General features: G+C 47.7%; 1 protein-coding gene across 2 annotated transcripts in view; it reads right to left on the bottom strand.

The window, feature by feature from the left end:
- The window catches only part of ADAT1 (adenosine deaminase tRNA specific 1), a 250,049-nt gene that overhangs the window by 110,665 nt on the left and 113,766 nt on the right, over positions 1–25,618 (bottom strand). For both annotated transcript variants that reach the window (XM_069217496.1, XM_069217497.1), the window contains one exon: positions 21,786–21,885. In XM_069217496.1, the coding sequence (XP_069073597.1) occupies positions 21,786–21,885 (100 nt within the window). The remainder of the gene's footprint in view (positions 1–21,785; positions 21,886–25,618) is intronic.

The raw sequence follows: 25,618 nt of genomic DNA, 5'->3' as shown, positions 1-25,618 counted from the left end.
GTGTACACATTGTACAAATAACCCAGAGGAAGTTATAGCCTCAATGAAGATCATGAACACGCAACAAAAAAGTGTCCTTGAAGGGAATAGAACATGCTTTTTTTTTTTTTTTTTGCAAGATCAGCTGCTGGACTGTGTCGCAAATATTATTATACCACTAATATTCACTACTAATATTCCCTCCTCTTCCCCTTTGATACTACTCACTACAACATAGGAGGCTGGCCCAGTGTGTGGTGGGCACCTATGGTGTTACACCTTATACTGGGTCCAGCCAACCCTTATTAGATAGTGTTACAGTGTTAAGGTAGCCAGGAGTCTCTAGTGATAGTGGTGGTGAGCAGCCAGGACTTATCAAGGAGGAGAGTGAAGTGCTTCCAATACCACAGAAGTCACACAGTAACTTATCACACATGAAAGGAACCACACTGTGTTACAAAAATAAAGGTACTTTATTACAGGAACACACACTAGAATACTATAGGCAAACCCCACTCTGGAGGTAAGTACACACAAAATATACAAAGGTAAGTACTAGGAAACAACACAAAATAGCAAGGGCCCCATAGAAGGGGACAAACCATATATTTAAAAAGTGAAATTTGAGAATGGGCCCCCCACCAGAGTATATGGAGTAGTTAGCCAAGGGCTGAGAGAGTGTGGAACCCCATGAGGTAAGAACCCCCAGCGACCAGGAGGGCAGAAGTAAGTTACCAGGTCGTCTCATAGGCTAACATAGGTACTCCTGAATGGAATATAGCAAGAACAGGACAAGGCTGGTGGAACCCTACGGTGGATTCCAGACGAAGAGGACCTGCAAAAGAAGGGAACAGAGTCCAGTCCACGCAGGAGTGTTCAGGTGGGGCAGGAGGCAATGCCAATCCTTCTGGGAGTTAAGATCCCGGTCGACGGTGGTGGATAAAGTCCAGATGCGGAGTCCAGGAGCTGCAGAGGAGTCCCTGAAGTCACCTAGGAGCGGTCCCTCACCGGTCGCCGGACTGCAGACGGGTCAGTGATCAGGACCACCAACAAAGCATAAACAAATGCAACTCGAGCTGTTGCAGATTTGCAGAGCTGAAGAGGATAAGCAAGGACCGGGGGACTCAACCCTTGGAAAGGAGTCCGGGCTGGCCCTCGGAAGACAGGAGAGCCAGCAGAAGCTGTCAGCGCCTCCACAAGCAACCCACTGGCAGCAGGAACAGTAAGTCACAGTGAGGCCCAGGCACACCTGAAGAAGAGTCCCACGTCGCTGGAGCAGCAGATAGGAAACTGTGCTTGCAGAGGTAGAGTGCTCGAGGCCAGGGCTAATTGGAGCCTGAAGATCCCACAGAGCAGGAGTCAACAAACCTTGGTTGCTGCAACAGTCACAGTGGACAGGGATTTCATCCTGAAGGAAGAGGCAAGTACTCACTGTCTCCCAAGTAGAAAAGAAGCAGAGAGGACCCCTCAGAACCACCAGCTGTGTTGGAGAATCTTCAAAGGTCCAAAGGACAGCAAATCCCAGAAGCCGGACGTGGTTGCCTTTGGTGCCTGCAAATGCAGGGGAGTGACTCCTTGACTCCAAGGGAGATTCCTTCTTGCTTCTTTGGTGCAACTGAAGTCTTGCTGACCCCAGAGAATGCACAGCCATGGAAATTGCTGCTAGTTGCTGATAGGAGCTGCGGAAACAATGTTGCAAGGAGAGGTCATCTCGGTGTTGCAGTCTTGTTCGGTTCCTGTGAAGTCCAACAGCCGTCGCGTGGCCAGGAGCAGAACAGGTCATTGCAGAGGGGTCCTGGTGGAGTCTTCCATGCCGAATATGGGGACCCACCCGCAGGAGAGTCCCTAAATAGCCAAAAAGGGGGCTTAGTCACTTTGCAAGGTGACCACCTATCAGAGGGTGTCACTGACGTCATCTGCCTAACCTGACCAGTCAGATGCTCTCAGGGGCCTCTGCCCATCTTGATTTCAAGACGACAGAATCAAGTGGCCACCTGGAGGAGCCCTGGGCACCACTCCTGGAGTGGTGATGGACAGGGGAGTGGTCACCGGTGGTGTGGGGAGGCTACCCCTACCCAGCCTTGTAACACCTATTTTCAAGCGAGAGGAGGTTGCACCCCTTTCCCAGCGGAAATCCTTCATTCTGCCTTCTCCTGCCTAGGTGTGTGATTCCAACATGTTTGATACCAAACATAGTTAGGTTCAGAGTTACCATTATGTAGCTGGACCATAGATAGTGACCTATTGCCAGTACATAGCTGAAATGGCTTCCCCGCACTTACGAAGTCCAGGGAATTGCAGGGGTGCCCACACACACACAGGGACCTGCGCCCTGCCCTTAGGGCTAGAAGGACCTACCACTGGGGTGACTTACAGTGACCTGGTTTAGTGACCAGCAGTGAAAGGGTGCATGCACCTTTTCACACAGGTTGTAATGGCAGGCCTGCAGACATAGTTTGCATGGGCTCCCATGGGTGGCATAATACATTCTACAGCTCATGAGGAACCCCTGGTGTATCAATGCCCTGGGTACCTAAGTACCATATACTAGGCATTTACAGGGGTACACCAGTATGCCAACTGTGGAGTGCAAAGGGTACCAAGACAGACAATTTTAGAGGAGAGAGCACACTCACTGTGGTCCTAGTTAGCAGGATCCCAGTGAAAACAGTCTAAGCACACTGACAGGCAAAAAGTGAGGGTAACCACGTTAAGAAGAGGGACCTTCATACATACATTTATTTTCCACTGCTTTATCTCCAACATGAAGCCACATCCTGTTTTTTTTTCTTTTTAAGCATAAATGACTAAACTAGTTGAACATGGCACGCCAGTGTTAATAACTGGAAATTACAGACCTGATAAACACTAGGAGCTTAAATAACTGCCTTAAACATTTGAAGGAGAACCTTATGATGATACTTTAGGCTGTGGTCCGGACATAAACACTACGGCTGTTAATCTGATGTGAGACTTTTCCAATTATTTCAGAGTAACTTATCTTTTGAGGTGCATTTACTTTAGTACTCAATCTGAACCTGAGCTGAATGTGTTTTCACAGCCACTCTTACCCTACTGACTACTGGTGACTGAGGGGCCAAGAATGTCCACTGTATGGTGAACAGGCATGTACTTCTGCCCTGAGTGCATGAATTTGTGTGAAACTGTATCCAGACTTGTATTCTGGAGTAAAACTAATCTAGCGTGTTTGCAGCAGCATAGGCCTTTCACTGGTAATGTGAGGTCCAGAACCTATTCTGTGACCTCCAGGGGTGCACCATGAAAAACGTCATAGTTGGCACTGGACTAATGACCATGTCCTGGGTGCGTCACAAAGCAGAAGTGTCAGAGTACAGTGTTCTTCAAGTCTCTAGAGTGTTTGTGTTAAGGACAGGCAATCCTCTTTGCTCCTCTCATGTAAAGTTCTACGCTTACGTGAGAACCAGAACCTTGCATTGGCATCTTGTGCGTATGTGGAGTGTGTGTGTTTCCAGCGGCAAGCATGTGCATCTTAGTAGGACTCTGTGTGTTGTAGGACCTGGGATTTGGGGTCAGTGTGATCCAATAAATAAATAAAAGTAACTTGGTGCTATTATTAGCATACACCTATTAATATTAAACATGTATAACATATACTCAATAAGTGCAATCTTTTTTGTAAGCTATCCCAGACAAGCTGTAATTTCACAGGCATCAACTCATATGGACCAAATCACAAACACCACAGCATTTGATTTCAACCCAAGCTCACCATCATTAAATAAGTAATGCCTACAACAACAATGAATATAGATCATATTGCATTTTTATAGCTATTGCAGTGTTGCCACCCACATATATGGGTGTGCACTTGTATGCCACCATGTAATCCCGGTTTCACTATTTCTAGAAGTAGGACCAAAAATCAATCAGATAGCCATCAGTAAAAAGTAAAGTAGAATAATGCTCCCAGTAGGTCACAGCCTACCAGACAGTGCAGCTGCCTGGTTTGCTAAAGACACTTTGGGACATTCAAAAAGTTGACCTAGGAATGCATTCCGTCAGTTGCTTACCATTACAGTAACATTTTCTGGCTTTCTATTTGCAGACTTTATTTGCTTTAGGCTGTCCAGCTTGAGTTCATTCCCCCTGTTGCCAATAACGTATTTACAGTATTCACCCACAAACTTGCTTTATGTAAACAGGCCTTTAAATTTTGATCTTATCTTGTCCCATTTGCTATCCATTCAAAGATGTAGCTCAAATTTCAAGCTATGTCTTCTGAGGGAGCTTGGTGCTTACTTTGATTTCGCTTACTTCAAAGTGATGGCTTTTATAAGTAAGAGGAATGCAGATTACCTTACCCATGAAGCAGCCTGCTCGTGCACCTTCTATGCTCCATTCATGAGGCTGTAACATGACCCTTAAATAGAATATTATGTAACATGCGGTATACAGATTGTTATTTTAGCTAGATAGGTAAGTGGGTTACTGCCTTTAACACAGAGATCATTTTGTTACTTGCAGTTAATAAACTGTAATCCTTTTAATATAGCACAGTGAGCTATGAAGTACAGGGGACTCCTACACTTTGTAATACTCACAGTTTTATGCAATAAACATCTTGTATAGTGATTTACATACTTTCATGATTTATTGTCAATTTATAATATGTATGTTATGTAAGGCGCTCTGGCACCCTGCACTGGGATGAGTGGTGCTATAAAAGAAATAAAATAGTGATATTTACATTGTTATTTGTGCATGTACTGGGACAGACCAACACATCTGACGTTCTTACAGTGTATGCATTTCTCTTATAACAGGGACTGACCAAAGTCAAAAGCATGCCTCTCCTAAGCATGATGAAGTGATCACAAACTGTGAGCCTTTCCTTCCCGTACTTCACAATTGCATCTGATGGTGAGCCTCCAGACTGCACCCATTCAGGATCAGATTGGAACAAAGGAAGGACTAATGGCCCCTTAACTTAGGCCTTTACTTTTGGCACAGGTGGAGGTGAAAATAAATTTTAAAAGACCTCTTCTGGTGCATGTTGCTTCTTAGAATGAAAGCAGACAGCAGGCGCTGCTAAACGTGTCACGCTGTCTGAAAATTAGAACGCAACAAGTTCAACATAGACAAACAGGCAAAGTTGTTCTCTCTTCCTTCCCTATCCTTTGAACCCACACTTCCAGGAGCTTACTTTATTTTCAAACATCAAGTGCAGTGACACCAGGACAACAAGAACTCAGGGAAACATTAAACCTACCGTACTGCTTTATGTTACATTGTAAACAGACAAAAAGAACACAATTCCTTTACTTGCATAACGAGATACCACATACGGCCTACACCAGAAAATAAGTTTTGGCCCTAGCTCCATGTTAAAATACAAAGTCTGGCTATTGTTTACTAATACCACAAATTATCACCCTGCTTCGGGGCACACACACCAACACACCTCTCTCTTTATCGTCATTCTGAACTACCAGACCGGTAAGTGCAGCAGTTACAGTGGCACCATGACCAACATAAACACAATGAACATAAACCACAACTTCATTTCACCCATCTACATATTGCTCTTCTGTAAGTCTAGATTAATCTCATCACTTCCCATCCCCTCTTGCTTTTACAAAGTCCTAACTTCCTTTCAGGCAGCATGTCTACTGGCTACAGGACAATGATGTCACTCTTTTGCGCTTTTATGCACAAATGTGCAAGTTGTAACATTATTCTTCCTGCTACTTGTAAACAAGCAGCCACCACAATTATAGAGACACTGAAAATCCCACCTCCACCCACCAACAACTCCCCTTCCTTACTATATTCAAAGCATCACAAACTGTCTTTAGGTTCTTTTAACACGTTGTCCGACACTCTGTCTACTTACACTTCACCATATACTCTGACAACAATTACACTACATCCTTCATGCCCTTTCACCACGGACAACAATTAAAAATGTATGCTCTTTCAGGCCCATCTTCTACTTATTAAATCACATAACCAACATAAACAGGCCTCTCGCTTTTTATTACTTTTCCAGTCCTAGCCTTTACAATATTACTTAGTGCACCTTAATTACACTGCATGTACTACATGCATTGACATAGTATGGTAGTATGGTAAAAAAGATCATTATACAATAATAATTTGTTGTTCCGCAATAAAATACACTTGAATATTTAATTAACACCATTACAACTCAGGACACATCTACCTCTGCCACAGAGCACTTTTTCATTTAAATAGATTTGACCAACTCGTGTTATCACCTCTAAGCTGCACCAGTGTGTTATTTCAAAACAACAACAAATCCTCAGCAGTAATATTTCATAACACTTTAGAAGACGTCTCTTCCGCTTGTCCCTACATTTTGTACTAACACTTATTTGTCACTCTTCCTACTTGTGCAACAAGCGCAGTCGTACAAGGACAATCTGGCATCAAGGACATATGGAAAACAAATTACTGCTTACACCTGAATATTATTATACAGGACACAAGTATACAGTTTACTCCATCTCTATGCTACTGTACTCTATACCACTTTTTTCTGTGCCATTTTACATTACGTCAGGGCACTCAAAGCCACTCCACTCTACACTACTCCACTCTACAACACTCTGCTCTGCAACACTGCACTCTCCAACACTGAACTCTGTCACTGTACTCTGCGCTGCTCTATTCTGCTCCACTCTACACCACTCAAGTCTAGGCCACTGCACTCTACTCTGCACCATTCCATTCTACGTCACTACTCTATGCCACTCCACTCTACCCTGCACCACGTCACTCAGAAAAACAATACTTTGAACCTATTGATTTCAAACATGAGAACATTATGCCAGCAATCTGTAGCCATCATTGTTCCATCATAAATAGACTTCAGGTGGGACCAGTCAAATTAAGACGTGCCCAACATCTTTTAATGAGCAAGCTGGTAGTTTCCATTTTATGGTAATCTTGCGAAGGCTATAGTACTTTACTATTATTCAATGAGTATATCTCTTAAATATTTTCAAGAATGTTTTTTTTATAAGAGTCCTCTTTTGATTATTTTTGTATGTCTGGAGTAAACTAAGCATTAAACTAAAACAAATAATAGTTTTGCAACCTAATACTAAAGCCCAGATTCAAAATAATGAAGGTATGACAGTCTGAAATACCACCGTTTCTCAATGGGCAACTTTAAAAAATATATATGTGCCATTGGACAATGCATGGACAATGTTCAATTATCGTCCATGTTCTGAAATAAAAAATAATTTTAATGTAAATTATGATTAATATTAGAAGTTCAACTTTTGTTTAAATTGTTACTAACCTTAATTGACAGTGAGATCTAAATTCTTAATGACAAGATGCAGATAAATACAATTGGCAAAGAAGGGTAAGACATGCTGATTATCCAGAGAAGCTCATTTTAACAAGAAGGAGATGCCAACTGTTTACGTCTGCTATATGTATTACATATCGGTGGCTCCAGTCTTTTTGCCGCCTTCCTCCTAATTTTTCTGACCAGTTTTTGTTGGCTTTAGGACTCTGGGCACCTTACCACTGCTAAAACAGTGCTAAAGTGCATATGTTCTCTGTAAATTGTACTGTTGATTGGTTTATCTATGATTGGCATACTTGATTTACTGGTAAGTCCCTAGGAAAGTGCCAAGGGCCCATAAATCAAATGCTACTAGTGGGACTGCAGCACTGGTTGTGCCACCCACATTAGCTAAACATGGCTCCGACCTGTCACTGCAGTGTTTTGTGTGCAGTTTTAAACTGACAATTCGACTTGGCAAGTGTACTCACTTGCCAGGCCTAAACCTTCCCTTTTACTACATGTCAGGCACCCCTAAGGTAGGCCCTAGGTAGCCCCAGGGGCAAAGTGCAATTAATTTTTAAGGTAGGACATATACTAGTGTGTTTTATATGTATTAACAGTGAAATACTGCCAAATTCGCTTTTCACTGTGCAAGGCCTATCTCTCTCATAGGTTAACATGGGGGCTGCCTTTAAATATCCTTAAAGGGCAGATTTTCTTTGAGAGCAGAAGATTTTCTTTGAGAGCAGATACAATCTTGGAGTTTAGGGTCTCTGAACTCACAATTTAAAAATACAACTTTTAGTGAAGTTGGTTTTTAAATTGTCTGTTTGACTATGCCACTTTTAGAAAGTAGGCATTTTCTTGCTTAAACCATTATGTGACTCAGCCTGCTTGTGGACTGTCTGTCTGGGTAAGTTTGACAGATGGGTTGTTTTGCACCTCTCTAGGCAGTGACACAAAGGGGGTGGAGCTGTAGCCTGCATATCCTGATGAGACATCTGAGGTAGAGTGGAGGGAGGAGTGGTCGTTCACACCTGAAAGGACTGTGCCTGCCCTCACACAATGCAGTCTCCAACCCCCTGGTGTGTGTCTGGTGCCTTGCGTGGCCAAGGAAGGATCTCACAAACACTTGAGACTTTGCTTTGAAGCTTGCCAACTTCAAAGGCAGTAATGGGTATACAAAGAAGACCCAAACCCCCAGATTTTGAGAGTATTTCTGAAATCAAGAGGAACCTCTGCAAGGAGAAGAGCTGGAAGAGGAGTACTGTCCCTTTTCTGTGTTGCTTTGCTGGACTGGCCTGCGGTTGCTGCTTCTGCCTGAAGGGAGTGCAAAGGGTGAACTTTGCTGTGTATCCTGCGTGAGAGAGTTCTCCAAGGGCTTGGAGTAGAGCTTGCCTCCTGTTGGAAGACTCAGGGATACCAAAGAGTTCAGTTTCCTCGACCTGCAGCACTGGGAACTTCGTGTTTTGAGCTGTTCAAGACGATAAACCACCAGAAGCCGTTGGCCCACACAGTGACCTGCTGACGCCGCTCGGAGCCGCACTGCCCGCTCGTGAGGAGCACAAAGCACCGCCTCGCACCACAGCCCCGGTCCACCAACACCAGCACCATCGACTCCAGTGTCGTCACCAGGCATCCCTGCCTGCACCGTGGCCTGTGGACACCGCTCGTGGAGGTCTCGAAGCACCGTCCTGCACTGCTGGCTTGGGGCTACCGATGACAGTGCTTCAGCAATGATGGCGCCACTGCCTGCACCGTGACCTGTGGACACCGCACGTAGCACCACCCCGCTTTACACCGCAGCCCTGTTCTCACTGATGCCACTAGACGCCGTCACTGAGCCGCTGCCTGCACTGTGACCTGTGGGCATCACACGTCCCTTCGTCCCGATTTGCACCGCAGCCCCGACGCCATCCACGGCGGCGCTCCTGACTTCATCAGCCCGGAGTTCGATCGGCAGCGCATGTTAACTTCAAGGGCACGACGACTCCCGCACCGACTCCGGAACCGACACCGCTACACCAGCAACGCCGCTCTCCGAACCTCCCCGCGAGGATCACAAGGCCCTGCAAATCCAAGGTACTGTTTGCGGGTCTTCCCGACACCGTAGCTGGCCCACGACACCGCAGCCGGTCTGAACTGTTGGTTTTGTTGAACACAATGCCGTGATAGCCCCAGGTGGAGCTATCGACTTCAAGTAACTGTATTTTTGAGTAAATCTTGCAGAATTCATTTTTATTACTGTGTGTTGGATTTTTATTGTATTTGGTCTTGTTTTACATAGATAAATATTGGCTATTTTTCTAAAACTGGTGTCCTCTTGTAGTGTTTTCATTTATTACTGTGTGTTATGTGCAAATGCTTTACACATTGCTTCTGAGATAAGCCTGACTGCTCATGCCAATCTACCAAGGGGGTGAGAGCAGGGGTTATCTGAGCGGGTATCTCCCTTATCTTGACTAGAGTGAGGGTCCCTACTTGGACAGGGTGCAAACTGACTGCCAACTAGAAACCCCATTTCTAACAATATCTATTCCAGGAGCCTGTGATAAAGAAAAACTACCACGTTTCAGGCAAACGGTAGGTAATAAAGAACGAGTTACTTACCTTCGGTAACGACTTTTCTGGTGGATACATTAGCTACCTGTGGATTCCTCACCTGATGAATACTCCCATGGCGCCAGCATTTGACGGAAATCTTCTTACTAGTCTCTGCACGTCGACGAGGACGTCACTCTAGCCCACGCGACGCCGTCTGACGTCATACAGGCAATAAGAAGTCCTCGCCGACGTGCCGATGACAGTACCAACATTTTTTACGTGCATGAGAATAATAATAATAACCCAATGCAATGAAAGAGCAAAGCAACATCTCTTAATATTGTAAATCACACAACATTGCAATAAAATAGCTGTAGATTTAATATAACCTTTTTTTTTTTTTTTTTTTTTTAAACAAATAAATATATTTATACATACGAATCATGTATATACCCAATATATATATAGATTTATATATAAATATACACATATATACAAATATCATACATGCAAAATGTATTGCAACTTTGAAGACCAAAAGGAGCACACTCAAGGATTGCTTGGAGAGACCAAAAAGGCAACGGGGAGGCGGGTGGGACCGTGAGGAATCCACAGGTAGCTAATGTATCCACCAGAAAAGTCGTTACCGAAGGTAAGTAACTCGTTCTTCTGATGGATACAACTACCTGTGGATTCCTCACCTGATGAATAGAGTCCCAAAGCAGTACCACGCCCGGCGGTGGGTGCCTAAATGGTCAAACCAAGAAATCCTGCAGCACTGACCGTGCAAAATGACCGTCCCTTCTGACCTCAGAGTCCAAACAGTAATGTTTCACAAAAGTGTGAAGGGACGACCAAGTTGCGGCCTTGCAGATGTCAACCACAGGAACACCCCTGGCCAAGGCCGAAGAGGCCGACTTAGCTCTGGTGGAGTGAGCTCTAATGCCCTCAGGCGGATCCTTCTTTGCCAAAGAGTAACAGATTTTAATGCAAAGAACAACCCACCTGGAGAGTGTTCTCTTGTGGACTGCCTTTCCTCTCCTCTTGCCCACGTATCCGACAAACAGCTGATCCTCCAGCCTGATATCCTTCATTCTGTCGATATAGAAGCTCAACGCCCTTTTTGGGTCCAGGCGATGTAGTCTTTCTTCCTCCTTTGAAGGATGAGGCGGAGGATAAAACGTGGACAAAGTGATTGTCTGAGCCAAATGGAAGGGTGAAACAACCTTCGGAAGGAAAGCAGCCTTGGTCCTCAACACCACCTTATCCCCATAAAACGTTATATAAGGGGGTTTAACCGATAAGGCCTGCAACTCACTCACTCTCCTTGCAGATGTTATAGCTACCAGGAATACTGTTTTAATAACCAAATATCTTAAGGGGCAAGAATGCATAGGCTCAAAAGGGGACCCCATAAGGAAAGTCAGGACCAAGGACAAATCCCATTGAGGCATAACGAATGGTTTTGGAGGATATTGATTCAGAAGACCTTTCAAGAATCTGAGAACAATAGGGGATTTAAATAACGATGGTTGGTCTGGAAGACAAATGAAGGCTGACAAGGCCGACAAATAACCCTTAATGGTAGCTACTGCACAACCTTTCTGCGCTAGAGACAGTGCAAAAGACAAAACATGTGACAGATGAGCATGTAAGGGATCAATCTGTCTCTCTCCACACCACATAACAAATTTAGACCACCTATTAGCGTAGATAGATTTAGTGGAGTGTCGCCTGGCCGCTAAGATAACATCCACTACATCAGGCGGGAGAGAGAAGGAACTCAGGTTGCCCCGTTCAATCTCCAAGCATGTAGGTGCAGACTCTGGAGGTTGGGGTGTAAAACCTGCCCCTGCGACTGCGAGAGGAGGTCTGCCCTGAGAGGGAGACGGAGCGGAGGGCACAGTGAGAGTTGGAGAAGGTCGGAGTACCATACCCTCCTTGGCCAATCCGGAGCTATTAAGATGACTTGGGCCCGGTCTTGGCGAATTTTCCTCAACACTCGAGGAATCAAGGGTATGGGGGGAAACGCGTAAAGCAACTGGTCGCACCAGGTTATCTGAAACGCGTCCCCCAACGCTCCCTGCATCGGATACTGGAGGCTGCAGAATAACGGGCAATGCGCGTTCTCCCGAGTGGCAAACAGATCTATCCGAGGAAACCCCCACATCTGGAAGATTAAACAGACTTGATCTGGATGGAGACGCCACTCGTGGTCTGCCGAGAATTGGCGACTGAGACTGTCCGCACGTACATTCAAGACCCCGGCCAGATGATTTGCCACCAAGCAAATCTGATGGTCCTTTGCCCAGGACCATAGCCGAAGAGCTTCTCTGCAGAGAAGGTACGACCCTACTCCTCCCTGTTTGTTTATGTACCACATCGTGGTAGTATTGTCCGTCAGGACCTGTACCGACTGACCACGAAGGGATGGGAGGAAGGCCTTGAGAGCCAAACGTACAGCCCGTAACTCCAACAGATTGATATGAAACACCTGTTCCTCTGGAGACCAAAGCCCTTTGATCTCCAGATCCCCCAGATGAGCTCCCCATCCTAGGGTGGAGGCATCCGTTATTACCGTGGCCACTGGTGGCGACTGCGCGAACGGCTTCCCCTGTGAAAGATTGTTGCCCGCAATCCACCACTTCAATTCCACAGCAGCATCTCTGGAGATCTTGACAGTACCTTCTAAATCTCCCTTGTGTTGAGACCACTGCCTTCGGAGGCACCACTGAAGAGCCCTCATGTGCCAGCGAGCATGCGTGACCAACAGAATGCAGGAGGCGAACAGACCGAGCAGACGAAGGACCTTGAGGACTGGAACTACCGCTCCATTTCGAAACATTGGAACCAATTCCTGAATATCTTGAATCCGCTGAGGCGGAGGAAAGGCTCGACTCAATGTTGTATCCAGTACTGCCCCTATGAACAGGAGGCGCTGAGAGGGCTCCAGGTGAGATTTGGGCACGTTCACCGAAAAGCCCAGGTCGAACAACAACTGGGTTGTTGACTGCAGATGATGCGACACAAGCTCCGGGGACTTGGCTTTGATCTACCAGTCGTCCAAGTAAGGGAATACTGCTATCCCCTTCCTTCTGAGCTCCGCCGCAACCACTGACATCACCTTTGTGAAGACTCGAGGTGCTGAAGTAAGACCAAATGGGAGGACCGCAAACTGATAGTGCTGCGACCCTACCACAAACCGGAGATACTTCCTGTGCGACTTGAGTATCGGGACATGAAAGTAAGCATCCTGCAAGTCGACAGACACCATCCAATCTTCCTTGTTCAACGCCAAAAGCACCTGTGCTAGGGTCAGCATCTTGAACTTTTCCTGTTTGAGGAACCAATTCAAGATCCTCAGATACAGGATTGGTCTCAACTGACCATCCTTTTTGGGAATCAGGAAGTATCTTGAGTAACAACCTCGACCCTTTTCCTGCTCTGGGACCAACTCTACCGCGCCCTTTGAAAGGAGGACTTGAACCTCCTGTTCTAGCAACAGGAGGTGTTCTTCTGAACAATAAGATGGGCGGGGCGGAATGAGGGGCGGGAACTCCCGAAAGGGAAGGGCGTAGCCTTTTCCCACAATGCCGAGAACCCAAGTGTCCGTTGTGATAGACTTCCACTTGTGGAGAAAACGCTGTAATCTTCCCCCTACAGGAGAGGAGTGAGTGGGAAACGGTGGAAGCCTAAGGCTGCTTCCCCTGCTGCACCCCTCCAGAGGACGAGGAAGAGGCAGAGTGCTGTTGAGAGGCTCCTCTGGTACGGACCCCACCCCTCCCCCTCCCTCTAAATGACCTATAGGGGAGGGAAGAGGCGGGTTGCTGGAACCTCCCCCGAAAGGAAGAGGAATAAGAGCCACGCCCAAATCCCCGAAACCTCCTGAAAATTCTAGAAGAGGCAGAGGAAGAAGGAGCTTGCAGTCCTAACGATTTGGCTGTGGCTCTGCTCTCCTTAAATCGTTCCAAGGCTGAATCTGCCTTGGCTCCAAACAGTCTGTCCCCATCAAACGGGAGGTCCAGCAGGGTCGACTGCACATCCGCAGAGAACCCTGAGTTTCGGAGCCAGGCCTGTCTTCTTGCCACCACAGCCGTGCCCATCGCCCTGGCCACCGAGTCGGTCGTGTCCAGCCCAGACTGGATAATCTGGGTCACGGCAGCCTGGGCGTCCGAGACCACATCCAAAAGACCCTGGGGAAGCTCCGTGAATGAAGACGAAATATCATCCATCAGCGCATGGATGTACCTCCCCAGAATGCACGTGGCGTTGGTGGCCTTCAACGCCAAACTGCATGACGAAAATATTTTCTTGGACTGCGCATCCAGTTTCTTGGAGTCTCTGTCTCCAGGCACCGTCGGGAAGGAACCAGGCGCTGACTTTGAGGAACAGGAGGCTTGCACCACCAAGCTCTCCGGCGTAGGGTGTCTAGAGAGAAAGCCAGGGTCAGATGGTGCAGCTCGATACCTCCTGGCCACAGCCCTATGAACGGCCGAGGAAGACACCGGCTTCTTCCACACCTCCAACACCGGATCCAGCAAAGCCTCATTAAATGGCAAGAGAGGCTCAGCTGCAGCAGAGGCCGGATGCAATACCTCTGTCAGCAAATTCTGCTTTGCCTCTGCCACCGGCAAAGGCAGGTCCAAAAAGCTCGCTGCCTTCCTCACCACAGCATGAAAGGAAGCAGCCTCCTCCGTATATTCCCCTGGAGATGAAAGGTCCCACTCAGGGGAAGTGTCCAGCCCACTGGCTGTATCCAGACCATGCAGTCCGTCTCCAGAGTCCTCAATCTCTCCCTCCTCTAGGACTCGCTGGTACTCTTGCTCTTCTAAAAGACGGAGAGCACGCCTCCTCGAATGAAGTCTCTCCTCGATACGCGGAGTCGACATGGCCTCCGCCGACGTCGAAGAACGGCGCCGATCTCCAGAAGCATCTGACGCCGCGTCCGGCGCCACAGGCAGCTTCGGCGCCGAGGCAGGAGCCGGAGGACGAGGTCTTGGAGCCGATGGACCAACCGGAGTCACAGGGCAAAATCCTGACTTCGACGGAGGGGCAACCTCCGGGGCCGAAACATCCGAAGCCACCGGAGCGGCCACCGACGCCGGCACCGGCGCCGAGCCCACATTCCCAAAAGGGAGAAAGGGCATAAAGGGTGCCGGCCGAAGAGGCGCAGGATCACCCAACGAAAAGGCCAAGGGCCCCGAAGGACCAGCCGGAGCAGCTCCTGGAGCCATCTGCTGAAAGATGGTATACATCGCATTAAGAAACGCGGTACTATCGGCTCCAGGAGTGGGAAAAGCCGGATACTGGGGTGCCTGGATCGAGGGCGACCCCGACGCCGGCCTCGACGTCTGCGACGCCGGAGAAAACACAAGAGGCTGCACCACCTCAATCACGGACGCCTGACCAGGTGAAGTCGGTGACGCCGGAGAGGGCAACGGCGTCGATGGATGCGGCGTGACCGTGGGGCTGACCTCCCAAGTCCTCCGACGCCGAGCCGAAGGTGACCTCGAACGAGACTCCTTGCTGGAGTGACGTCGTGAGTCTCTACGGCGCCGGGAGTCTCGATGACGCCGGTGAGACCTTGGCGAAGAAGACTTCTTATGATGTTTCTCCTTCTTCTTTGACTTTGCCATGAATAACTTGGCCTCGCGCTCTTTGAGGGCCTTCGGATTCATGTGTTGACATGAATCGCAAGTCGAGACGTCGTGGTCGGAGCTCAAACACCATAGACAGTCGGAGTGAGGATCTGTAACTGACATCTTGCCCCCACACTCTCGACAGGGCTTGAAACCCGACTTCCTCTGAGACATTGTTACCGCAGAGAAGACTACGCAGCAGACAATACACTGTAACCACGAAGGTAACAGTAACTCCCTCGAAGATAACCGTTTCGAATGCACGGAAAAAAGGGAACTGTCATCGGCACGTCGGCGAGGACTTCTTATTGCCTGTATGACGTCAGACGGCGTCGCGTGGGCTAGAGTGACGTCCTCGTCGACGTGCAGAGACTAGTAAGAAGATTTCCGTCAAATGCTGGCGCCATGGGAGTATTCATCAGGTGAGGAATCCACAGGTAGTTGTATCCATCAGAAACTACCCTTTTCGGTATCCTAGTCATTGGGCAGCATTTCTCCACTGTTAATTTGCTCTTGTAAGATATATGCAGTCTCTCTTTTTCAGAACAGACCAGAGGAACACATTACTTACCCTTGGTAACGCATTATCTGGTAAAGACAATACCTAGCCACAGATTCCTTACCTTTGAATTTCCAAGGCATCAGACCAGATCTGGAAGATTTTTTGTTAGCAGTATTCCTGCAGGCTGGTATCGGAAGTGACGTCGCGGTCACCTATATAGGTGCCATCTCGACGCACTGACATCAGATACTTTTCATGACTTTCCACGCCAGAAGCGCAGAGCCATGAAGTGCACTGACACTAATGTGTCTATAGTAGGGCTCTGAAAGGGAGTATCCTTAACCCTAGAAATCTGTCAGCAGAGCGGGGAGGATGGGTGTGTCGGTAAGGAAACTGCAGATAGATATTGTCTCTACCATATAATGGGTTACCAAAGGTAAGTAACTTGTTCACCTGATAGAGACATCTAGCCACAGATTCCTTACCTATGACTAGATACTCAAGCAATACCGTCCCTGGCCGTGGGCTGAGGACAAATTTTCTAAGTTAGAAAGTCCTGCAGGACCGAGTGAGCAAAATGCCTGTCCCTGCGGACCTGATTGTCCAGACAGTAGTGTTTGGTAAATGTGAACAGAGATGCCTACGTTCTGCCTGGCAGATGTTCAGGACCACGACCCCAAGTGCTAACGCAGTGGTTGCAGCTTCACCCTGGTGGAATGAGCACACAGGAGGCTGCTTTTTTGCCAATGCGTAGCAAATTTTTATGCAAAGAACGACCCAGCACAGAATGGTTCACTTCTGCATCACCTAACGTTTCTTTGCCCCAACATACCCCACGAAGAGTTGGTCATCCACCCGAACTCTTTTGTGCGGTCAAGGTAGAACGACAATGCTCTTTTTGGGTGCAGATCGTGGAGTCGCTTCTCTTCTTTGGAGGTATGTGGAGGAGCGTAGAAAGTGGGTGAGGTGACAGACTGTCCCACATAAAATGGTCTCACCACTTTCGATAGGAAAGAGGCCCTTGTGCAAAGCACTAGCTTGTCTGGAAACACAGTCAAAAATGGAGGTTTAGATGATAAAGCCTGAAGCTCACTCACCCTCCAGGCAGATGTTATCGCCACAAGAAATGCTGTTTTGAGGGTGAGCAGCCAGAGAGGATCATTGTGGAGTGGCTCGAAAGGAGCACACATCCAAAAAGTAAGAACCAAATTATGGTCCCACAGAGGCAAAATGAAAGACGAAGGGGGGAACGTATGTACAAGACCTTTAAGGAATCTATTTGCAATAGAGGATTTCAATAAAGAGGTTTGGTCAGGCAGCTGCAAGAAGGCAGGCAGAGCAGAAGGGTAACAGGGTAAGAATAAAAAGGACATCAGAGACAGAAGCAGAAATCACTTCTATAGCTTTCTCTGTACAACATTATATATATTTCTTCCAACGGCAGGCATATACACTCTTGGTACAGGGAAGCCCAGCTGCAAGAATGACATTGCAGATTTCAGGAGGAAGGTCGAAAGCTGTAAACTGTCGCAGCCCAATCTCAGAGCAGGAAGGCACAGCTACTCGAGCATACAGAATGCTTGGATTACCAAGCCTATTTTACCAAATCCCACTCCAAAGGAGACAAACCAGGCGGATACAGGCCTGGTTGATTAAACAGAAACAGCAACAGCAGATCCTCCCCAAGGGAAAGCCTGAACTGAAGATTGATGCTCAATAGCAGAAGCTCAGTATACAAGACTCTCCGTGCCCAGTCCGGAACCACAAGAATGACTTAGGCTCGGTCGTTCCTGATCTTCTTGGGAACTCTGGTCAGGAGTGGTATGGGCAGAAAGGCGTACAGGAGGCCTGAGCTCCACTCAAGACTAAAACTGTCTCTGAGCAGGAGCCGCCATGGAAACACCAGGGCGCAAAGCTGCTGACGTGCGTTCTCTGCAGAGGTGAACAGATCTAACCAAGGCTCTCCCCACTGATGAAAGAGACCTTGTGCCACCACAGGATGGAGATGTGAGTTTGTTTGTTCTGGCATTCAGAGAACCTGTCAGGTGTTGAACCACCAGGGATATGCCCTGCTGTTCCAGCCATGTACAGAGACACAGGGCCTATTGACCAAGGGTCCACGACCCCACGTGTCGTGTTTGATGCAGTACCACATGGCGGTGGTGCTATCCACAAACCCCTGCACTAGCCTTCCTTTGATGGAGGATAAAAAGGCTTTCAATGCCAGCCGGATTGCTCTGAGCTTCAGGAAGTTGATGTGGAGTCCTGATTCAGCGAGAAACCAGAGTCCTCTAATCTCCACCTGTCCCAGATGGCCACCCCATCCCAGGAGCGATGCATCTGTCACTACTGTGAGATTTGTTTGGGGAAGGGAGAGGAGTCTACCTCTGACCCAGTCGCATTTTGTTAGCCACCACTGCAGGTCTTTTGCAGTTCCCTCGGAGATCTTTACCACGTCATAGAGATTCTCCTGATGCCATGCCCACTGACACTTCAAGTTTCCATGGAAAGCCCTCACATGCCATCAAGCATGCACCACCAGCAGAATGCAGGAGGCCATGAGGTTCAGCAGCTTCAGAGTCATTCTCAACAAAATCCAGGATAGAGGCTGAAACACCAATATTATAGCCAGAATATCCTGGACCAGCTGCTCGGGAGGATAAGTCTAAAACTGCAATGGGTCCAGAACAGCTCAGACGAAAGGGAGTCAGGTGTGATTTTGGCATGTTTATGGCAAACTCCTGCAAATGTAGGAGGTCGGCTGTAGTCTGGAGGTGGAAGACGACAGCCTGACGCGAGCCTGCCTTTGTCGAAATAGGGGAAGACTGGCACCTCTGGTCTACGCAGCTGAGCTGCGACCACTGCCATCACATTGGTGAACACCCACGGGGCGCTGGTAATGCCAAAGGGAAGTATGGTAAACTGAAAGTGCTCATGACCTACCGTAAACCGTAGGTAACATCTGTGGGCAGGCAGGATGTGAATATGAAATATGCGTCCTGCACATCCAATGCAACCATCCAGTCTCCTTGGTTTAGGGCAGACAAGACCTGAGCCAATGTGAGCATAGTGAATTTCTCCTTTTTGGGAAAGAGAATGAGGGTTCGTGGATCTAAGATAGGCCAAAGACATTTGTTCTTTTTGGGCATCAGAAAGTATCAGGAATACCAACCACTGCCTACTTTTGACATTAAACCCTCTATTTGGCTCCGTAAGCCAGGAGAGCCATGAATTCCACGTGGAGCAAGGACAAATGATCTTCCGTCAGTCAATCATGAGATGGAGGTATAGGGGGCAGGGAAGATTAGAAGGGGAGGAAGTAGCCTCAATATAATCAAATAATCTGTATGACCCACCTGTCCGATGTTATGGAGTGCCAGTGGTGGAGATGATGGCGGATTCTGCCACCAACTGGACACCCATGATCTTGTAGGGCAGAACTAGGAGGGCTTAGGGGCTGGTGCTGCAGAGAGCGGGGTTGAGACATAGCTTGGGAAGCTTGCGCAGGACAGTGGCTGGGATAGGATTGGCGTGGTTGAATGCTCCTTCTGTATCCACGAAAGGCAGACTGGGTCGTAGCCCGTGAGTCCTTAAAGTGCTCCAGCGCCGAGTCTGCCTTGTTTCCGAAGAGACAGGTGCCATCGAAGGGCACGTTCATGAGGGTAGCCTGGACACCGCCCTCCTCCACCCCAAAAAAAGCCAGATGTTCTAAGCTAGGTACGGCGTCGAAGCACCACCTTCAAGGAAACGGCTCTGCCCAGCGAGTCGATTGTGTCTAAGCCACACCTAATGGTGAACTTAGCTGCATCTCTCCCATCCTTGGGCGCTTGCGAGAGAATGGCCCAGGCCTCCTGCAGGACCTGTGGCAGCACCTGCACAACAGTGGCCCACAGTGTGTGAGAATATCGGCCCAATAAGCAAGCAGTTTTCACAGACCGCAACGCTGGTAAAAAAAAAATATATATAAATAAAAATGTTTTCTTTCCTAAGCTATCCATCCTCTTGGATTCCCTTTCAGGGCTGGGGCAGGGAACGCGCCATGGAAGATTGAGGCTTGGACCACCAAGATCTCAGGGATGGGATGTTGGGTGATGAAACTTGGGTATTCAGTAGCAGGGAAATGGTGGTGGGTAATGATGTTTGTCTTGACTGCCACTGAGGGAAACTCAAGATCCAGGCCGTCTGCTGCCCTCTTCACCACCATAGCGTATGTTGCTCCCTCCTCCGTAGTCATGGTAGGGGGAGAAAGCAAGCCAGTAACTGGAGAGGTATCCAGTCCACTGGCATCCCCAGGTTCTGCACACTAAACCATGTTTTCCTGGCCTTCTAAGTGGTATTCTAAAGGGTCCAGGAACCCCTCTCATTCTGCCCAAGGCCTAATCCTTCAGAACAGGGCTCAGTTGCCGACCTATGACATGGAGGTCCTGTTGGCGCTGGAATTGGCATAGGTCGACACCATTCCAGCTCCATGATGGATTTGGAGATCCAAATGGGGCTGGTGCCGCTAGTGGGCGCCAGGAGCATCGGCGTCAGGGAAAAACAGAGTGGCGTGACCAGCGTCAGTCTGGATCCATGATCAGATCCACAAGGACCTTTCGGGTCGGAACCAACAGCAGGGAACCTGATAGGGCCCCTCTGACCTCAAGGGGCCCAAAAGGGCTCTAGAGGAGTTGGCCTGCTCAAATACAAAGCATAGCCTCAAAAAATTATTTCACCTGAGTGGGTGTTGCTCCCAGAAAAGTGGGGAGGCACGAAGTCAAACTTGGCAATGCCTTATCTGAACTGTGCCGCGATCACTGATGTTCCTTTGTTGCGTCAGACAACGGACGAGGCGAAGTCGAAGTATGCTTCGACTTTCTGTGCTTCTTATACCTCATTCGCATATGTCCTGAGGACCTAGCCTGGGAAGAAGAGGACAGGGCCCCTGGAGCAGTCCCGCGACCTTCCCCTCGATCACGACCTCCAGAAAGTAGCAGGATATGGTGTTACCTGCTGCTAGCAGCTTCAGGGACTGCTCCCTCAAAGCCTCCAGCGCCATGGCCCGGCAGTCGCTCAAGACACCACAGACAGATCAAATGGGGATCTGTAACCGACATGGTGCGGTGACAGGCGCTACCTGGGGTGTCTTTCTTGAGGACATCCTCAACACACCGGGAGGAAAATCTCCTCAAAAAACAAAGTTGACAAAATGTCGAAAAAGGCCTGTCAGAAAACAACAGAGCGGTAGCTCTTCTCCAGATCAGCTCTAACTGGGGTGCAAAGAAAAGAACTGACATCAGCGCGCCGAGGTAGTGCCTATATAGGTAACCGTGATGCCACCTTCGGTGCAAACGATACCGACGACGCCACGCGGAGCCGATCGATCAATGCCATCTGCTGGCACGCAGGGGTACTACTCCCAAAATATCTTCTGGATCCAGTCAGACACTTGGGAAATTCAAAGGCAAGCAATCTGCGGCTAGATGTCTCAATCAGATACTAGTATTTGATGCAATGCAACTCTCTAACACCAGGACTGTTTAGTTTGTTATTTCTCTCATATGTCTGGCCCGAAACATTATTCAGTGTTAATTTTTATCATCTGGCTGCAGACAGCGTTAGCTGCCTGTTGAACACACTCATTTCATCGATACAGGAGCACAGCATATTGCAGATTGTTATACACTGTGCATATAGTTCATACTGTCATTTTCTAATTCACAATTTTACATGCATGGAAACTTGGTGCCATAGTCTCTACTTCTGTGTATTAAATGCAGTGTTTGTTTATATTTGACCTACCGTTGCAAGATATCCAGCAGTGTCTATAGCTCACCTGGCTTGAGGTGTTCCAATAGCCTTCTTGGTAGCTCCTTGCCTGTAGCCATTGGCAGTGACATCGAGTGACTGTTCCGGGACTTTACACCAACTGATTGCTAAAAAGAGAAGGACAACAAGTCTGCATTGCTAAGGCCATCTCACTTTCTACAGCAGCATTTTACGGGATGGGTATTTACAGAATGTTGCACCTCAGTTCCCAATTATATAAAATAGAAAGAGATTGCCCTCGGGTGTCATTGACTTCACAATCCCAAACAACATAGGAAACAAAACATTTTTTCAGTCCAGGTATATGTACCAATTGCCTCTACTGGTGCAGATTGCACTGGCTCTTATGGGAAACTGATGCCTCTGGTTGATGCATTATTAGTAAGAATAATTAAGATGCTGATGCTTGCAAGTGAAGTAAGTTATGTGTCTCAACTGTGACGTGGGACGTGATTCGTGACTTTGGAAGCACGGTTATGCGCCAGGTCCTACTACTGCTCTGTGGCATGTCGTAGTATATGCATGTGTCCCAGTACTGTTGAATGAGATTTTGTTGTTCTTTTGCCATTTTACAGTGCAACTGCAAACTGTGCTATTGTAACCAGAAAAAAACTGAGGCCTGTTGATGGATACCATACTCCTACCATGCACCTGGGCTTGTCACTTTATATTCCCTGTGCCTGCTGTCACTTTGATCTAGATGTAAATAGCTGGTCAAAAATAACAACAGCCATAATTCAGCAGTGGGGGTGGGTGGGTGGTGAATAGGTGCCTAGATGGACTGGCTGCAGAAGATATTGTAGGTGAACTATTTATAAGTAACTATTTATTTTGCGTAGCGCACCATACTGAGCTTCTGCCATTTCTACATGCTGCAAAAAGCAGGCATTATAGTTACTCATTTTAATGGTACTTGATTCACTGTTCTAGGAAGGACTAAATGTTGGTAAGACCTTGCTGGGAATCACATTTCTGACCTGCCAAACAACAGAAGTCAGCCGCAAACTCTTTCTAATTCAACCTCTGGCTCCTTTGTTCCCAACAATGGGAACAAATTATCAAGCTGAAATCATTTTTAAGATGATGGGCATTTATAAACCACCACATACTTAAGCAAAACATATGGAGGAACATTATGTAGGCTAGCTGAGCCTCTCTTTCACCTTGCCTTCAAAGAACAGAATATTCAAGACACTGGGGCCCTCATTACAACATTGGCGGGCGCCCGCCAAGTTGTAACCGCCGTGCGGCCGCCAATGCAGCTGCACTCCCCCGGTGCCCATTATGACATCCCCGCTGGGCCGGTGGGCGTAAACAGAGTTTCCCCCAACCGGCCCAGCGGGGATGTGGGCCGCAACATGGGAGCCGGCTCCAAATGGAGCCGGCGGTGTTGCGGGCGTGCGACGGGTGCAGTTGCACCCGTCGCGCTTTTCATTGTCTGCAGAGCTGGCATGGGCTGTGCAGGGGCCCCCAGGGGCCCCGCGACTCCCCGTACCGCCAGCCTTTTCATGGCGGTTCAAACCGCCAGGAAAAGGCTGGCGATAGGGGGACTCGTAATCCCCTGGGCAGCGCTGCAAGCAGCACTGCCCTGGCAGATTACTATCGCCGGGGCCATTGTGGCGGGAAAACGCCGGCCCCGGCGGTGCGACCGCGCGTCGTTATGAACCTGGAAGCACCGCCAGCCTGTTGGCGGTGCTTCCGTCATTTCAGCCCTGGCGGTCCTGTACCGCCAGGGTTGAAATGACCCCCTGTGTGTTTAGTTAACAAACTGACTGCTGTTCATATAACTGAAAATGCCTCATTCTGGTCTGGGAGAGAAGACTTGTATCACTCCAGGATGTGTCCCCCTACAAGTCAAAACAATGAGTAATGCATTGCCAACAAATAACACAGGGCATTAAACCCATTGATGTAACCAACCTTAAAACACAGATTATCACATACAATCAAGTAATGCATGATTTTCTTGCTCATATGCACGCAGGACATTTAACATCATGGGGATACCATGTACATTTAGGAACCTGGGAATAGGCGGCATAGCTAGGGGCAAAGGAGGTACCCACTGTAGGGGGAACCTTCTTTGCCCCCCAAGCTATACCAATTTACTCATTGACTGGAGGGACGAGCAGATGGTCTGCTCAAGTGAGATGGAAGACTACACAGAGAATATCCAAATGTGGCTAAGATATATTGAACACTTGATGACTGTATGGAAAAGTGAAGAAAAGATTGTAAGGTAGTTTATCGAAAAACTGGGCAATAATGAACTTAACTTAGGTTTAACACATAAAATGAGACACATTTTAATCAGATACTAAGACATAAAATTGGAGGAGGTGAATGGGAGACTTGTACAGAAAAGAAACAGCTGGAAATATCTTGCTATATGGTCAGTCATCCTGCACACTTGAAGTGAAGCTCCTCATACAGGGAACTCGTTCAAGGTGCAGAAACTGCAGCAATGAGACTGCATACCAAATGGAGTAGATTTTAAGACAGGGAGTATCCTTAACATATTCTCCAAAATGTTACAGAGAAAATGGGCACACAGAAAGTAGTCATCACACTGCGTACTTGAACTGAAATATCATACACGGGAAAGTGCTTGAAATACACAGTAACTGCAGCAATGAGGCTACATACCAAATGGATAATACAATGATAATGGCGAACTTTAGAAATAGTGGTATCCTGAACATATATTTAAAAAAGGTGCCTAAAAAGCACATACAGTGAAAAGTAAACCTTTGTTGGTACCTGAGTAGAGGAAAAAGACAGAAAACCTATGAAACATTGTCATGTTTATCATGACATATTGTTCGGAGTCCAACAAAAATAAGGATGCGACAAAAGGTAGGACCACATTCATCAGTGACTTATAGAAGATAGAAATCACAAAGGGATTATCTGAGTAACATTCATTATAGAAATAAGAAGTAAACAGTATGGCCAAAAACAGAAGATGGTCACATTAGGATACCATATGTTTAAGGCATTTAAGAGCAACTGGGGTAGGTCAATAGTCAAAGTGCTAGGGCGCAGAAAGGAGTTACATATAAAGACACTTATTACATGCAACAAAAGGTACACCGTCAATGTATAGGCATGTGTAGGAAAGTGCCCCTTTTGGCATGGATACCCCCCCCACTCTTTGCCTGATATTGATGCTGACTTGACAGAGTGTGCTGGGATCCTGCTAACCAGGCCCCTGTACCATTGCTCCCACAATTGGCACACCCCTGGCCCGCAATTAAGTCCCCTGTAAAAGGTACCCATGGTACCAAGGGCCATGTTGCAAGGGAAGGTCCCCAAGGGCTGCAGCATGTATTATGCCACCCTAGGAGACTCCTCACCAAGCACACCCACACTGCCATTGCAGCTTGTGTGTGTTGGTTGGGAGAAAAAGACAGAGTTGACATGGCACCTCTCTCAGGGTGCCATGCCCACAAACCACTGCCTGTGGCATGGGTAAGTCACTCATTTAGCAGGCATGCCTTACAGTCTTAAGGCAGGGTGCACTATACCACAGGTGAAGGCATAGCTGCATGAGCAATATGCCCCCACAGTGTCTAAGTCCAATCTTAGACATTGTACATGCAGTGTGGTCATATAAAGTACCTGGGCTGGGAGTTTGTCAGTACGAACACCACAGCTCCATGATGGCGTCACTAAAGTCTGGGAAGTTTGGTATCAAACTTCTCAGCACATTAAACCTACAATGATGACAGTGTTGGATTTATTTAACAATGCACCCATAGGGCATCCTAGAGATGCCCCCTGTATTTTAGCCAAACTTCTAGTGCAGGACTGACCGGTCTGTGCCCGGCTTCCACTTCC

This window comes from Pleurodeles waltl, chromosome 12, assembly GCF_031143425.1.
Source record: "Pleurodeles waltl isolate 20211129_DDA chromosome 12, aPleWal1.hap1.20221129, whole genome shotgun sequence".
Classification (NCBI taxonomy): Eukaryota; Metazoa; Chordata; class Amphibia; order Caudata; family Salamandridae; genus Pleurodeles; species Pleurodeles waltl.
Note: the sequence above shows the minus strand (reverse complement) of the source record. Positions and strands in the feature narration are given on the sequence as shown.